This window comes from Condylura cristata, unplaced genomic scaffold (assembly GCF_000260355.1).
Source record: "Condylura cristata isolate star-nosed mole 26May11 unplaced genomic scaffold, ConCri1.0 scaffold00002, whole genome shotgun sequence".
Classification (NCBI taxonomy): domain Eukaryota; kingdom Metazoa; phylum Chordata; class Mammalia; order Eulipotyphla; family Talpidae; genus Condylura; species Condylura cristata.
In genome coordinates this window covers 34,887,188-34,904,356 of record NW_004567103.1, presented here as the reverse complement: position 1 = coordinate 34,904,356, position 17,169 = coordinate 34,887,188, and the positions used below count along the sequence as shown (strand labels likewise).

The 17,169-nt window shown below is 32.9% G+C and overlaps 1 protein-coding gene across 1 annotated transcript; it reads right to left on the bottom strand.

Moving 5' to 3' along the window:
* Positions 1–452: 452 nt before the first annotated feature.
* ZSWIM2 (zinc finger, SWIM-type containing 2) lies at positions 453–16,816 on the bottom strand. The gene is made up of 9 exons (XM_004674457.1): positions 16,652–16,816; positions 14,972–15,048; positions 13,203–13,243; positions 8,364–8,574; positions 6,518–6,769; positions 3,616–3,700; positions 2,562–2,674; positions 2,155–2,308; positions 453–1,247 (listed from the first exon to the last, which is right to left on the bottom strand). The coding sequence occupies exons 1-9, from the start codon at positions 16,814–16,816 to the stop codon at positions 453–455; spliced, it is 1,893 nt and encodes a 630-aa protein (XP_004674514.1).
* Between the last annotated feature and the right edge of the window lie 353 nt (positions 16,817–17,169).

The window sequence follows — 17,169 nt, the reverse complement described above, 5'->3', positions numbered from 1 at the left end:
ACACGTGAAACTTATATAATTTTATAAGTTTACCAATGTTAAGTAAAAAATCAATAAAAGTGAAATGTAAAAAAACCACACAGCTGTCTGAATAGAATCCCTGCATGATATATTTTATTAATTAGAATATGTGAAAACACTGTCTTAAAAGCAAGGATAATATATTTCTTTAATTTCAAGTTTTTTAATCATGTAAAATCAGATACAAAAGTTCTACAATTATTCATAATTCATAACAATTTGAATACTCTCATCAAAACACCTAGAGCTTTAAGTCTTATAAGGGGTGGGGTCATCTCCTTTAAGTTTAGTTGTTCACAGACAAGGAGGCAAAATGACAACAGTGAATTCTATATACATTTGTCAAGTGTATAATGGAGTTTCCATGTTCTATAAATAAAACATTTTTGTGCTCAAGTCAAAGGTTTTCTGATGCTAGCCTGAAGACATGTTCATAACTGAACTCCTTCCAATATTAAAGCTATCTCCGTAGTTTTTGTATTTAAAGGGTGAGCTACCGGCCTTCTTGACTGATGACACTTTTGTCTAACTTTCCCCATATAATTATTATACTTTTTAGCCAAACTAAGATTTGTAGTACTCCAATTGACAATGCGATTTGAATCTTCTGAAAGTAATGTATTTGTTCGCCGAATGTGTTTTACTTTAGTATCAAGGTTGTTCTTCAGTTTGCTATTGCTTTTACAGTTCTTGTCCATCTTATGACTTTTTTTATCAGAATGGATACCTGAACTTTCCATTCCAGTGGGACATGTAATATTCTTGTGAGCAATAGAAGGAAGGCATATTTGAGATGAAATTTTTCCATAGGATCTAGTGGGCAAGTCTTGAAGATACCTGGGAAAATGTTGGCTTATTTTATACTCATAGATTAATTTTCTTGAATTTGAATCCTCTAATTTGATAGAATTTGGTTCATCTACTTTTATACTTTGATAGACTTCTGTTGGACTCTGAGATATATTCAATTTTTCAGAATTATAGTGAGGTAGGCGAGGTAAAATTCCATGTCTATTCTGTTTTAAAACTAACCTAGTTCCAGGAATAAATAGTTCTGATTCTTCTTCATTTGACAGATGAGTGATATCTGTACTTGAAACAGGTGGATGTGAATGTCCATTCACTGCTGAATTGTTCCAGATTAAAGGATTAAATATAACTTGTCCATCAATAGGGCACGAATTGCATTTGTGGAATAACCAAGAGTCAATACATTTCCTATGAAACTTTAAAGAGAAGACTGTAAATTAATCAGAGATACAATCACTTTGTTTTTAATATATATTTTCTATGTAAATTTTCATTATTGTGTAACTATTAAAGTTATTTAGCAAAAATGGAAGGCAGTAGTAATTTGCAAAGTTTTATGGAAATAACTTTTGCAGAGGTTCATCTGATAATGCCTTGCTTCTGAAATGATTTCGATCTGCAAAGTTAAAATGAAATCTTCTATGAATATCACTTTTGTCATTTGTTAAAAATGTACTACTTATTCAAGCCATTAATTTCAGAGCTTTCTGATGAATGAATATTAAGTAATTTAAAAAAGTAATAACCAACTAGAATTGAAAATGGATTTGACGATTGTAGCATATAAAATAACAAATGACATTCTTGGGAAGAAAATAAATTATTAGATATTTTAAGTGTGATTCACTCTATACATTATCTTTATTGAAATTATTCTCCTTCAGAAAAAACCTAGTCACCAACAATAGAGTGATCAGTAACATTAGGCTTTGATTCCAGTGAGGTTATTTGAAATAATCAATTTTGTCAAATTATGCCATTTTGTTTCATCAAAAGAATCACAAAAGTACATTAAAAGTTAGCATTCTGTAAGCTTTTCCTTTTTATAGGCAACTGACATAGATAAAAGAATGTTAAGTTACACTGCCATTTTATCTGTCCTAAACAGAACTTCAGAAAGGAGCCCTAGCCGTGGGAGTCCGCCATAGGGCGGCAGAGCTACTTTCTCAACAGTCTTTGCAGTAGCTTTTCTAGTTCTACAGTCCAATCTGAACATCTCTGCACAGACTACAACCAAAAATGAAAGGACAGACTTAAATTATTACTTCATTTGTGAAATCGGGACTGTCAGTGAAAATCAAAGTAAAGTGATATGATTTCTACCTTGTGAGCACACGGTAGCAACCGTATATTTTGGCCAAGACGAAATGCCTTCAAACAAAGTCGACACTGGTATCCAGGAGCAAGCAGCTTACTGTTCTTTGTGACCAACAGAAGAGGCAGTGATTTTACCACATGTTTTGGTGTGTAGACCTGACTGAATGAAAATAAGCAGAGACATGAACGTGCACATGTGACTTTAGAAGAGGAAGCAATCAATGACACAGGTAAAAACCTCCATATAAATAATACAAATGATTATTATACAAACTGTATTGTTTTTTGAACTGAAACTTCATTCATTATAAAGTGAAACAAAATGAATAGTATCAATACTGAACAAGATGGATTCAACTTCATCAATTTCAAGTTTTTAATATCACAAGTCATACAAGAGCTGAGAATCTCACCCTTGCTTTTCTTTAATATGTGGTATCTTTTCTTCTATCTCTTTTTGAATACGTATATAGTTTATATCATCGTCTGATCTTTTTTCTAATGATTTCCATTTTTTATTTCTCTTCTGTAATTGGCAAAAAGTAGATGTTATTTTGTAAATTATGAAAATTTTTATTTTGTGAATTAGCATTAGTAAGCTTCACATTAATAACAATAAAATGCACAAAAAGACATTTTAAATCTATTTTACATTTAAATTATAATAGTAGTGAGTTAATTAACAGTTACACAACTACCATAATAACTCCACTTTTTAAAATATTAAAAATGGTAATTATGAATGTCTGTCTGATGTAGTGTAAACAAAAGGTAGTATCATTCAGCACCAGGAGATATTTAATTTTTAAGTGTACCCTTCAAATGACTTCAATGAAATTCCAGGAATTTCATTATTGTTGACATATAAAATTTAAGGCCATAAGTGTTAATATAAGTCAGTTTGTATTGTTGATATAGTTTTTAAAATTCAAATTTCAAGTTTGATGGCAATTCCTATCTATATGATGGCTGTACAATATCATCAGATTTCTGTTGTGATGGATTTTATACATTTCCAGTTTGAGAACTGGTTATTTTGTACTTCTCTATCAAAAGATTTTTCATAAAAATATAGCCTAAGGTTTTTATTAAAAACTAATTGGCAATAAAAATTAATACAATAATACAAATGGTTATTATACAAACGGTATAGTTTTTTTGAACTGAAATTTCATTTATTATAAGATGAAACAAAATCAATAGTATCAATACAATATAATAAACAAGACAAATGAACCAACTCTACACAAGGGATTATGCTGATGGTTCACAGGTGATATAGTGATGGGAGAACAGAAGGGATTAATCAAATATTGTATAAAAGTGAGCAATGATGCAAAAAAAAATAACAACTAATCAGCTCTATTTCAGAATGTTATCCATTCTTATTATTCTTTGGTTTGTTTTATTTAAATTTGCAACAGGCCAAATATAAACATCATATGAAATTCAGGATGTATACTGTACCTCACGAAAAGTAAATGAATGAGAAACATGGCAGCTGCTTTCAAAACATTCCTGACATAAGTGATATTCTATACATTCAGTACACCTATAAAAAAACAAAACACCAACACATACTAAAATTTTGATGATTTTGGTGAAGAATTCTGGCTAAAATTTCCTGGGAACTATGTAAATATAACCAAGTCTAGCTCAACTTTCAGCTGGCATTAGCTTCCCCCTATTGCCACTGTGACAAACTATAACATATCTAGCGGTTTAACACACATCTAATACCTTAGAGATTTGTAGGACAGAAGTTTGACATGGGTTAAACTCAAGGGGTTTACAGGGTTGCAGTTCTTATTGGAAGCTCCAGAGGAGGTCCCTCTTCTTTCCCTTACCAGCTTGTAGAGGCTGTTCATACTCTTTATCTTAGTTTATAAGCCTTTCCTCCATGTTCAAAGCAGTTATTGCAACATTCTCTGTGCCTTTCTTCCTTAGTCACATTTCCCTCTGACACTACACTTCTTTACCTCGCTCTTCCAGTTTATTCCTCTTCCCCTTTTAAGAATAGATCTGAGTACACTGAGACTATAGAATAGAGAACAATCTCTCTATATTAAGCTCAGATGATTAGCAACCTTACTCCACCTGCAATCTTAATTCCCTATTACAGGTAACCTATTACACAGATTCCAGGTGTAAGGATGTGGACATACTTGGGAGGACCTGTCACATCCCTTCCTTTATGTCTTCCTGAAATGCATTAGCTTTTATTTATCTTTCTTGGCCTACTGGATATTACAGTATTTGATTACCTAGTGTTTTACATTTGTTTCATGAAGGCAAGGGCTCTATTTAGCAGAAAACAGAAATTGTCTTATACTCACTCTCCTTAAGTGTAAAAAAGGCAGATTCATAACAACTTTCCAAAATAGTCTACTGATTAAGTTTAAAAATCACTTCCCACAAAAGTTTATCTCAAATTACATCATTTATAAAGTCTGCCACAGTAGAGAATTTTGATTTACCTGCAGTAATACTCACTGAATAAAAAACAGTAACCACCAAACTTATTGTCTTATTCAAGTTATCAAAGATTTAGAAGACATTTTTTCAGGAGAAATTTGGGAAACCATGTTCTTCAAACATCTTAAAACAGCAAGTGCTCATTGATTCATTTTACTTATACAGAGATGATGAATAATAATTCCTATCAATCACTCAATAAGAGTAATGGTGCAGTTAGTTTTATATATCAATATATTCTGGACTAAACAAAGTTGAGTATCTCCATACTTTAATAAATATATGTGATATTTGGAATTCATTAAAAAGTAAGCAACCATATTGTGAAACTCAAAAAGAAACTGTAAAGCTTTCTAGTTTATCTAATTTGTCTTCTATGCAATCATTTTTAAAACTACTGGAAACAGTGCTCCCTGTTAGTGATTCAGGGGACTGGCTGGAGTGAGATGTCACAAAGATTGGAAAATATTCTTTAATTTGTAAAGTAGGATTGACATAGTGGTATAGATTAAATAATTATGGTATCGATTACTTAGATACACAGGTAACTGTTTAATAATTGGGAGTCAAACCCACAGGAAAAGTTATTCTTAAAGGAGAGTACAGGACAATGCTAAGGTGGCAGAACAAAGGAAAAAGCTTGTGTTGAGTGAGGGTATAGGAAAAATCACCCATGAGGACAGGTGAAGATGGAAGCTGAGAAAGAGGAGAGCACTGCCATTAACAAAACACTTGAAAGCAAGATGTGAAATAACCTACCAAAGCCATATGTAGCCATTTGAGGAATATTTGACTACTCAAACTAAGAGTTTTATACTGTGGCTCTGGCATATCTTTGTCCTCTATACCTCTTCTTCCCAACTTAGCTTCTTATTGTCCTTATCTCTTTTGAAAAGATTTTTATCACCAAATAATAAGTTGGCTGCTAATACAGATGATCAAGTCTTCTTTTTCTAGAACTTTTTTGACCAACATTCTCAAAACTAGTTGAATACCTTAAGCTAAGCCTCTTTAAAAATTCTGCCCATCTTCCTCAAGTTAAAATGCTTATAAGGAGTCTTTTTAGATCATCCATTTTCCAATGAAATCTTCTGCTAATGGTGTACCTGTTGACTTTCTTCTATGAAGAACTAAAACAGATACTGTTGGGGTGTTTTATAAAATCCTTTATAAAAAGGATTTTAAAATGTATTTATTGGGCTCATCATAATGTTAGTCTAAGAAGACTGAACAGTAAATGGATGAATTAAAAAATTAAAGACTGTGTCAAAATATTTTCCTTAAATATTTCATCGATCTAAATGTTTTAAGAAAATTTTCCCAAGCATAGCAATTAAATTATATTTTATCGTGGCAGTTGGAAGAAAGATTGAGACTTAAAATAAAATTGTTGTTAAGATATAAGAAAGGAAACAAAACACCTACTCATTGTAGTGTGGAGTAGGGAAACACAAATATTTAGTCAATTTAGACAGTATCCCTCTAGCACAATGCTAGGAGCTTATGGCAATGATTTCACTGGTGGTTCAAAAAATATTACAGGAGTGACAGGGCTTGGAGTGTAGAAACTTCTCCTGGCCAACCCAACCAAAGCAACAAGATTGTGTCCAGAAAGTCCAGGATAGGATGCTACTTAGAACCTCCATCTAGCCGGAAGTGCAAAGCCAATGCCTTTGTGTAAGAAAGAAAATAAAACAACTGGACATCATGAGGTCCTGGAGTGACCTAGATCACCATCATGGAAACCCTAAATAAGCAATGGTCACCTAAGGTAAACACAGTATACACCAGAGAGGAAAGCAGGCGAAATACCCAACTCCATAATGCTAATACACACACACACACACACACACACACACACACATATATTTATAATTTTACTGATGACACTTACTTATAACACTTCCCCTCAATTGGAAATCGTTTACAGTTATTACAAGGAATTCCAAGGTGTCTGTCTAGTCGCTCTTTCTCGGCTGTAGTCATAAGTTTGTTAGAATTTTTGAATTCCTCTAAAATTAGTTTTAATGGTGCAAAATCTTTCCTACATAGAGGACATTTTAACATTGATTTGTTCGATATCATGTCTTGATAATTCATTAAGATCTGCATACATTTTATATGAACACTATTGCCACAGCCAAACCTGTTGAAGATAAAATACATATTTATTATTTATATGCAACAAAGTTGTATAAATTCATATAAATAAAATTTTTTGTGCTACCATCTTGATTGTCCATAAAATTGACTCTGAACTGATTTTCCAGATATAGTATGATTAACATAAATAGTTTGACCTTGATCTATCAAAATTCCAAACTCTTTCCTATCTCAATAAAATGATGGTAAATGATGATTTCCATCATTAACATAATTTTCATTTTTAAAGGTGATAGTATTGTTGTGACAAAAAGAAAATTTTAACAATAACTATGTTAAAAAATACATCACTGAGGAAAGCGATGTCACCTTATTTTCCTAGAAACCACACAATATGTGAGAGTTAAAAAATATGTGCTGAAATAAATAGTAATGTTGGAAAGAGTGAATTTAATATATTAAACAGAAGCAGTCACATGAAAAACTATGATGATAATGGAAATTTTGGTACATCATCAGGAGAAAAAAGACTAAAAATGTTCAATAGCAAATGGTCACATTTTCCAAGTATAACTTGATTGTGCTTTTAAGGATAATATGATTATCACACTTTTTTTTTTAAAGATTTTTTATTTATTCATACAGAACTGGGGTACAGGCCAGAGATGCGGAGGGTGAGAGGATTCACTAGAGAGAGAGTGGGGAGCAGAACAGGCAGATCGACGAAGTACACTGCTGAGGGGAGCAGCGGGCGAGTCAGGAAAGGTCTGCCACGCCATGTGGATCTCCTCCGGGGCAGATGGGGATCGAACTCATGCGGAAGTGGCTTTAGCATCTTAGTGCTGTGCTTTTACCCGCTGCGCCACCAGGGAGGGCCAATTATCACACTTTTAATAGACACTATGTATAGGCAAAATTTTAAATTATTTAGATTTAAAGATAGAATTTTTAAAAACTGAGAAAAACTTTTAAAATTTTAAAGTAAGAAACTTCTTTTACTTTTGAAATATAAAATTATTCTCAGGAAATTCTTTGTAACTACTCTAAACCATCCATTTATTTACGTGTAAAAAACGTGAAAATTATTACTTTAATAACTAATTATTATTTTAATAACTAAAGCTAGAAAAGGGGATAAAGTGGAGTGACATTTAAAATTTCACTCTTTAGGCCCTCCCTGGTGGCACAGCAGGTTAAAGCACAACACTGAGAAGCTAAAGCCACTTCCGCATGTGTTCTATCCTGGCCTGTCCTGGAGGTGACTACATGGTGCGCAGACCTCTCCTGACCTTGCTGCTCTTCTCAGCAGTGTACTTCGCCCATCTGCCTGTTCTGCTCCCCACTCTGTCTCTGGTGAATCCTCTCACCGCCTCTGGCCTGTACCCCAGTTCTGTATGCATAAATAAATAAATCTTAAAAAAAATTTCCCTCTTTATAACAGATCCCAGAAGCATTTAGAATAAGAACATAACCCCACAGAAATGCTTACAATATTCAAGTTAAAAAGTGGCCAATTATAAATAAACTGTAGGTAAAGGTGTCTCTTGTTTCTCTAGCAACATGTCTCATAAAAATCAATTATAAACAATGGTTATTTTTTCTTAAATTTTGAAGATTCACAGAAAAAAATCTGTCACCTGCAAAAAGTGACAGGAAGTTTTTTCTCTAAAAGTACTTCCTGACAGATAGGGCAGATGTCCTCTGAACCAATTTCCTTCTGCTTAATATACCCGTCTTCTTCAGTATGCACAGTTTCATCTTTTATTCCATGTTGGGGTGTTTGTACTCGATGTATCCCCCGAAGTAAGTCATTGATTTCTCCTTCCACGAGACCTAACTGTAAAGCAGCTAGTGAAAAACCCCAAAGTGTTAGCACTCAGTGGCAAAACTGGGGATACAGAAATGTAACTCATGCTGCAATTTAGGCGCCTCAACATTAGAAAGATGATTTTGATTGACACTACTTTTTGGTATGTTTTTCAGAGCCAAAAATTCAGGAAAAAAATTGAATTTTTTTTTTTATCTTATTACTGAAAAGGGTCAGTGCAAATAATGCATTATAAGGATTTTAGATTTAATTATATGGTACATTCATCCTTGGATTAGTGTTATATTCAACATTTTTATTGGTTCACTGTTTCATAAGAATTTTATCAATGTGCAAGTATATTAACGGAAATGGGTGCAAATACACAAAGGGGAAACAGAGATTTGTGAGTAGTTTTTATAATTAATATTTGTTAACAGAAAAGGTGAATGAATGGATAATCAAGAGTAAGACTCAATTGTGCCCACTTTTCTGTCTCAACTTTATGTTTTCACATGAGCAGCTTGGTAGCCTAATTACTGTCTCCACAGATTTGGTCAGTATTCCTCAGGACAAGCTATTCAGAAATACATTATCTATACTCTTGGAATGTGTATTTTTTGAATTTTGAATTTTCTGTATTCTGCTATCTTTATAAGAAGCTGTGTTTTAAGTATATATAATTTTGATCATGCCATTCTAAATTCTTCATTTCCTGGTCTATGCTACTTTCCCTGTCTCTCCACTTAACATGCCATAGTTTAAGTGCCAGCTGGTATTGGTCCTTCTGAATTCTGTTCACCGTATACATTATTTAATGTAAAGAGATTAAGAAGTATTTGCAAGGAACGCTCCATCTTTTTGGAATGACTACCAAATAAACACTAAAGTACTGAAAACACCATCTTTAGATTTCAATAAATATCTCTTTTCCCTTACATTGGAAGATGAGAGATTTTTAGAGATATAGCAATATCTGCTCTCAAAAAATGGGGACAACAATGAAGAAGAAAGGATTGTACTTTGGGGAATAAATAGTTTCTATGGCAGCTGAAATGATAATTTATAAGAGGAGCTGGTCATAAACTGTTCTATTAGTATAACATGAATTGGTAAATAAAACAAAAGAAACAAATCTTATAAAGTTAATTTGAGTGTAAAATGTATGTGGCAATGAAAAAATATTCTTTTATGGAGAAGAGAAAGGCAGCTAGTATCAGGTTGACAATATACTATAGCAAACCTGTATAAAACCCCCAAATATTATAAAAAACAATATATAAAAACTCATCAAATAATCATTGCAAAACAAGAATAAAAATTAGCATTATTCAGTAAGTGCTACTGAGATAACTTGGTGGGAATATGGATAAAATTTAATTCACACCAAACTCCATTTTCCAAACTATACCAGAACAACTACACATGGGTGCCCTAACGAAGAGTATGAATAAAATTTTAAAAAGAGTAGCAGTAAAATCTCTAAAAGAGTATCCATTAATACTATGGAAGAAATACAACTTCTAAAAAGATGGAAACAATTTATTTTATTATTTTTTTTAGGTTATCATACTTCTCCAAAGACTGACTTAACTTTATTTCTTATACCTTGTTATAAGAAATGGATACACATTCATTTTTAACATTTAGGAAGATAATAGTTATAAAGATCTTTCCTTAGATTGTCCATGAGTCTCTCCTTTCCCCTTAATAATACAAAATATAGTAAACTGGCCCTCCCTGGTGGCGCAGCGGGTTAAAGCACAGCACTGAGAATCTGAAGCCACTTCCGTATGAGTTCGATTCCCGCCTGCCGCCTGCCCCGGAGGAGACCACATGGCGAGCCAGACCTCTCCTGACCCGCCCGCTGCTCCCCTCAGCAGTGTACTTCGTCGATCTGCCTGTTCTGCTCCCCACTCTGTTTCTGGTGAAGCCTCTCACCGCCCCTGAGCCTCTGGCCTGTACCCCAGTTCTGTATGAATAAATAAATAAATCTTAAAAAAAAAATATATAAACAAGATGGAGGACACACTGAAAGAGGGAAGTTATCCTCCAGAACTAGCAGCCCCAGAATAATGTTGAAAAAAGGAATAGAAATTCCCATTTGTATTGCTTCTACTGTTTTCTGCCATTCCTATTTTAAATTAAAATTTAAAAAAATTTTATTGTTTATTACACCATCCTTCATTTTTGTACAATGTATGGCTTCCCATGAAATTCCTACCACCAATTCCCCTTGCACCATCACCTAGTCCCCCTTGTGCTCTTCATACTTCTATCCTGATCCATCGCCCTCCTCCTCCCCTACAGAATGTCTCTGAACTGTAGTTGCCTAATGATTTTGATTTTTAAGGATTGAAAGAATTTACATGAAAGGACAAAATGATAGATTTAAGAAAAAACTGTATACGTAACAAGTTATATACATATATATGCAGAATTATAACAGTAGGAAAACATTTGCAAAGAGGGACAATACTTATATTTATGAAATCTGTAGTTATATTCCAGTAAATAAATAGCAAAATACAACTCACTCATGAAATATAAACAGCAAACAAAGCAAAGGAAGATGTTCAATTTCATTAACATTACATCAAAAATAAATAAAATATGTTGTGTTTGCTTTATGTTATTATTTTTTAAGTTATCTGAAGGCATTTTAGTTCTTTCAAAGGTCTGTTAGATGTACAGGAGAATGCAAACAATTTCCTTATGTAATTTGTCAGGAATGCAGAACACAACAAACTTTGTAGATGGCCATTTTTTCCTGCTTTGTGTGACTTAGTTCTACCCTTCCCCTACGATTGTAGGAATATTAGCATTTCAAAATATTTCTGTGTATCTTTAATTACTTTCTTTGAGGAAAATATGGTATTACTATCTCTCACTATATACTTCAGATAATATTGTTAAGTATTGAAGAAACAAATGAAACTAGCAGAAAGTGACAGATTGATGAAATTAGCAAAAGTACGATAAAGACCAGTTTGGATGTCAGATATAAAATATGAATACTTTACATTAAGGTGACATTTATGAACCACTGTATTTAGTATTTAGAAGAAACTACTTGGTGCAAATTCTGTTTTGCTGGAAAACTCTGTTATGTAATAGGAGAAGTAAAGCTCAGTATTCAAAAACTGCTATTGTTATAATAAAATTCCTGAGTAATCATCTCTGTAGTCTTCAAAAATAACCTTAGGTTTCTGATATGCAACTCTAGAAGGCAAGTGATTTTTTTCTAGATTGGCTTTAGAAAGGACATTGGTCTTTGAAAGGAGTTCAAAACCCTCCTCTCCTCCACACTTAGGTACATATCATATACAAACCTAATGAACAACTTTATGGTTTTCTTTGAATCACTTTAATTTTTATGTATATTTATTCCAGTTTTCATATAAATGGTCAATTTTAAGGTCATTCAGACTTTTACTTTCTTTGAATATTTCTGCATATAGAACTTTCCTAATGTTGAGTAATTTTTCAAGTATAGGAATATGAAAATTTTAATTAAAAATTATAGTAAGATACATTTCAAAGCTAATACATAGGATTAATTGCTAAAATAAAAAAGTTTTCTAGACTGATATTTATGAAATAAATAGGCTTTGATTCTGTATTCAATTAATATAAAGGCTAATACAACATAAATTAGATTGATCCATATGAAAGTGCTATTTTTGTAGATGAAAAATACAACTATTAGCAACTTATCTGATTCAATTAGAAAGAACCCAGCTGGCTATTTCTAATAGTCAGTATATTAAGTTTTTGTTGAATTTAATGGAATAGAGCTATGCTCTTCAATAGAGTACCCATTAGTTACTTATGGCTATTGAGCACTTGACATGTAGATTGTGACTGAAAACTGAATTTTAAATTTTATTTCACCTAAATTTAAATTGAAACTGAAAATCTGTAGTTATTGTAAAATTTTTAAATGTTTGTAACAATTTGGGTATGATAAAATCTATTTTTCAATTGAATGCATTATAAAATCATTTCTTTGTATTATGAGCATTGATAAATTTTAAACATGCTTATGCAGTACTTAGATGGGTCTATTATATATCAAAGAACCCCTTGATCGCACAGACCACATTTACTCTGAGTATAAATTTAAAGTCTACATCTAAATTACCTACAATAAAATTATTTCCTCATCTCTTTTATTTTTGTGGGCTCTAGAAGTTATACAATTATATGCCAGACTCTAAACAAATTAAGTACTGACATAAAAATCATCTCTCTCTCTCTCTCTCTACCTATTTTTGCAAGAAAATTTCAGTCAAATATTTTTGAGTAATTATGTGTCCTATAAACTAATTCTGGGACCTAAATGATTACATTTGCTGTTTTCCTTATAATTGAAATTAATGTTAGATACAGAAACCACTGAGAATCTTCATTTATAACACAAGAGGGATGTGTTTTCCTAATAAATAACTGGTCCTTGGTTTCACTTTTTTAAATTAAATGCCTCTGAATTTGAAAGTGGCCTATAAAGTTACATTTTTGTTAAACTGAACAAAAATTATTCCAGTTGTCTTGTGTATAAATAAATTCACCAATGAATAATTGTCAGATTGTCTAATTTAAATTTAGGCTATGTCTAAGAAAAAAATACTAAATCTTTTACCTTCAAATTAATAAAAAGAAAACTTACATTCATGATTCCTTGGAAGCTTGAATTTTTTCAACAAGATCCTATTATTCACAAAAAAACAAAACGCACACTTATTTCTGATACAATCTCAAACAATATAATATTAATTTTAGACTGGGGTGGCATTATGGAATTGATATTGCTGGAAATATTATGAACAATTTTAAAATTCTCATCAGTTTTCTATTGTGGTAGCTAGCTAACTTACATTTTGAAATAAGCATGTGAAAAGTGGTAAATGGAGAGGGAAGACATTTGTAGTAAAGAGATTTGCCAAAGAGAAACAAGGATATTTCAGTGAGACATTAAAGAAGGAATATAGGTATTGACAGCTTTTCTTCTAAACTTCCCCAGAAGTCTATGCTCCTGGTAATGCACTATTTTTCTAGATAAAGGACCAAAGGATGGCTTTTCTATAAATATACCACTTCAATGTATGATAGAAAAAAATTTTTTTAAATACCACCAATTAAAACACAATGACTTTAAAAATGGGTGTATATATATATATACTAGATTTTTACTTTAATATCACCATTAAGTTTAATATGTTAATATTAAGTTTAATATGTTAAATATATATTGGTATATTTAGCATATTAAATTTCTTCAATTTAGTACTTAATTTTATTTCTACTTTGATGCTTTATACAGTATAAATATGAGGAATTATACTACATAAAAATTAGGACAGAAGGAAAGCACTGCTTGAGGAAGCTGATATAAACCAAAATGGGAAAACCTATTTAATGTGTAACAATAAAATTACATTGCAAATTTTGGAAGGGCTGTATTTATCTGTAATTATGAAAAATAACTTATGCTAACATACTCAACAAAAACTAATCAAAACAAAAAACTTAATAAAATCTCTAGAAAAAAAATACATATTACCATGAAAAATATTTAAAATGATTTACTTATTTATGCCTAGGAGAAATGGGGTATAAGCCAGAGTATGGGGGTAAGAGGATTCACTAGAGACAGAGCTGAGAGCAGAACAGGCAGAGCTACTGAAATACACTGCTGAGGGGAAGTAGCAGGCCAGACAGGACAAAGCTTTTTGAGTTGCATTTGGGTTTGCTCCCTGTGGGGAAGGAGCTCAGGCTGTAACCTGGTGATAGTGCTGAGTCTTAACTCTTACATCACCATGGAGGCCCAAAATAAATAATATTTTTAAAGCAAAGCACTAGAATTATGAGACTCTCTTCTCAAATTACTTTTTATTTTTTCCCTTTAAATATCAATTGCAAATTTTCTATAACATCAATAATGATTTGTTGATATAAACAGAGGTAGATGAAGTGAACTTAAACTAAAGGGAAATAATTTTTGTTTTTCATTTTTGGGGATTATCCTTACAATACAGGTTCTGCCATAAATAAGAAGAAAAATTTTAGATTTGACAATAGTAATCTTCAATATAGTTACATTTCCCTCTTGAAAGAGTCACAGTCAAAAACCTTAAAAAGGTTTTTTTTTACTTAAGATATTGTATTTATAATAAGAACATAAAATTAAAAATTTTTCTTATTAAAAAATTCATCCTCAAAACATATAAGGGTGGTAGCATATTGTAGGTCAACTTAAACCTTAACTTTTGGAATGAAATGAAATACCTACAGCTATTTTAATAAGTTATGACTATTTTACCTTAATATTCTCCTATTACCAATTTCTTTAATCTTGCAGCATTCAAACTATGAAAAAGGTAAAACATGTAAAATACAAAGATGTTTATGGAAGGTCTTCATTACAATGCCACTTACCAACATATATGCTTACAAAGCTTCTCTTCTTTCAAAAATGTGGAGCAGTTACAAACATGAGGATTTCCTAGAAAAACCTTTAAAGGAAAAATGTGCATACTTAACAACAACAAAAACTCCAGTGAAGAATAATTAAGTTAATGAATAATCTGATTAAATAAGGTTTTAAGAGGTAATTTACTTTAGAGGACTTCAAAAGTCTGAACTTAATCTATTGGGTCATCTTAACTTAAAACAATTTTTTAAAAAGATTTATTTAGTTATTTACTCTTACAGAACTGGGGTACAGGTCAGAGGTGTGGTGGGTGAGAGAGTTCACCAGAGACAGAGTGGAGAGCAGAACAAGCAGAATGACAAAGTACACTGCTCAGGATAGCAGTGGGTGGGTCAGAAGAGGTCTGCCAAGCCATGTGGGTCAACTTCCTGGCTTGACCAAACTAACTTCCGAGAGCTTCATAATGCAGTGCTTTAACCGTTGCATCACCAGGAAAGTGCCTGGGACATCTATCTCAACTTTTGACAGTAACCTTAGTCACTTTCACATGGTTTGCCTTGGTCAATAATTTGCATTATCAGTTAAGACTTTTTTAAGGGACCTACACTCAAGGCAGGTGAAATCTTATCTATCCATCCATATTGTTTTGAGGTATACTTGACATACCTTAGTTTCACATGTACACCTAAATGATTCGCAATTTGTACGTTGTTAAATTGATCACCACAGTAAGTGAATATTCATCATCACAGATATTTTTTTCTTTACCAATAGCTCTTAAGATATACCTTCTTAATATCTTTCAAATATACAAAGCAATATTATTAACTACAGCCACCAAGCTATATTATACATCCCATGACCTAAGGAAATCCAATTTTTAAAGCTTAAAATTGGTGTAAATTTCTTTCTGAAAGGAAATTCTGCCTTCAAGTGGCTCTGAAAACCTTCTATGAGGTAGTTCATTCGTTGACTTTTTGTTTTATAAATTCGAATTGGCGAGTTTAATTTTATTTAGTAAGGGTAATTTTATTCATCAAAGTTATGTTGGCTAAAACAATTTATTAAATTGAATACTGTAATGAAGTAAAAAAAATAATATTTTAAGTAAGCTAAGGCTACAAATAAAATCCAGTAATTGAAGTGTATAAATACTACGTTAAAATTTTCCAGGTCAGCTTCTGGGAGGTACTAAGGTGAAACTAATGGCTGATTTTTGAGTGCTGACACCGGGGTATGCAAATATGAAATATCTATGGTCTTTAAGCAAAAATTTTAAAAAGAGGCATTTCTTTCTAAGATATAGGCATTTAAAAGTCCTGTTACAGCTTGAGTGATTAAGTAGTAAAGAAAAAACAATTTGTTTTATCTAGTTTGAAAACATTGCATTTTCATTTAAATTACAATTAGTGATAATGTCAGCTCCAGGAACTCACTAACAGCCAACCATATATTCATATAAAAATTTCACTTTTTAAAGTTCAGATTAGTGGCTGTCCTCTTACAATAGTGCTAAACTCCAACAATGAAACTCCCTCCCCCCATTTTTTTTTTCCTTTGCAAGCTGCACATCTTTGGAGTCATGGGTGAGGTGCGTCAACCAGAGTACGCAATGATTATGAAGGTGGCCACACCCAGGGTAGACCAAGGAGCGCAAAGCGAGGCGAGTTTGGGGCAGTAGTTACTCGGAAATCCCTGTTCTCCGGCTCCTCCTCCCTCAGCAGGAAACCGGTGGGGCCGATCTCTCGCAGAAGGTAAATGTTACTGCTCAGCGCCTGGTCTTGCTGCCAGCTGAGTTGGTCGCTTAAGTGTCTTCGCCTTTCAGAGGCTTTACAGCCTCCACGAAGCATCTTGTCGCGTTGCGAGAGGAGACGGCAGTTCTGCGAAGCTCTCTGAAGCGTCCACCGGTCTCCATAACAACCGCGTGGAAGCCGGTTACCTAGGCGACGGTGGTTGAGCTTCTGTGTATCCCCGCGTGCCTTGCGCCAAGCTAGCGCTGGCGACCCAGGTGCTGGCGGGTGTTGATTCCGCAGCCTTCTTTCCTTGAAGCGACGCTCTTTACTGAGGAGTGTTTCTAATAACCACGGACTAAAAAGTGGCGTGAAAAGGCATAGCAGTCAAAAGCATCCCATTCCTTTTCCTAGCTCCTCGCAGAGCTCCAGAATTCTGTCTGCTTAGGACAATTACACGACCTGGTTATTGT

Excerpts from the sequence above, each read along its gene's own strand:
- ZSWIM2 (XM_004674457.1), bottom strand. The coding sequence starts at position 16,816 with ATGCTTCGTGGAGGCTGTAAAGCCTCTGAAAGGCGAAGACACTTAAGC. Across the intron at positions 8,575-13,202 it reads GCTTCCAAGGAATCATGAAT|CTGCTTTACAGTTAGGTCTC; the intron begins GTAAGTTTTCTT and ends GTTTTTCACTAG. Across the intron at positions 2,675-3,615 it reads ATTCATTTACTTTTCGTGAG|AAGAGAAATAAAAAATGGAA; the intron begins GTACAGTATACA and ends TGCCAATTACAG.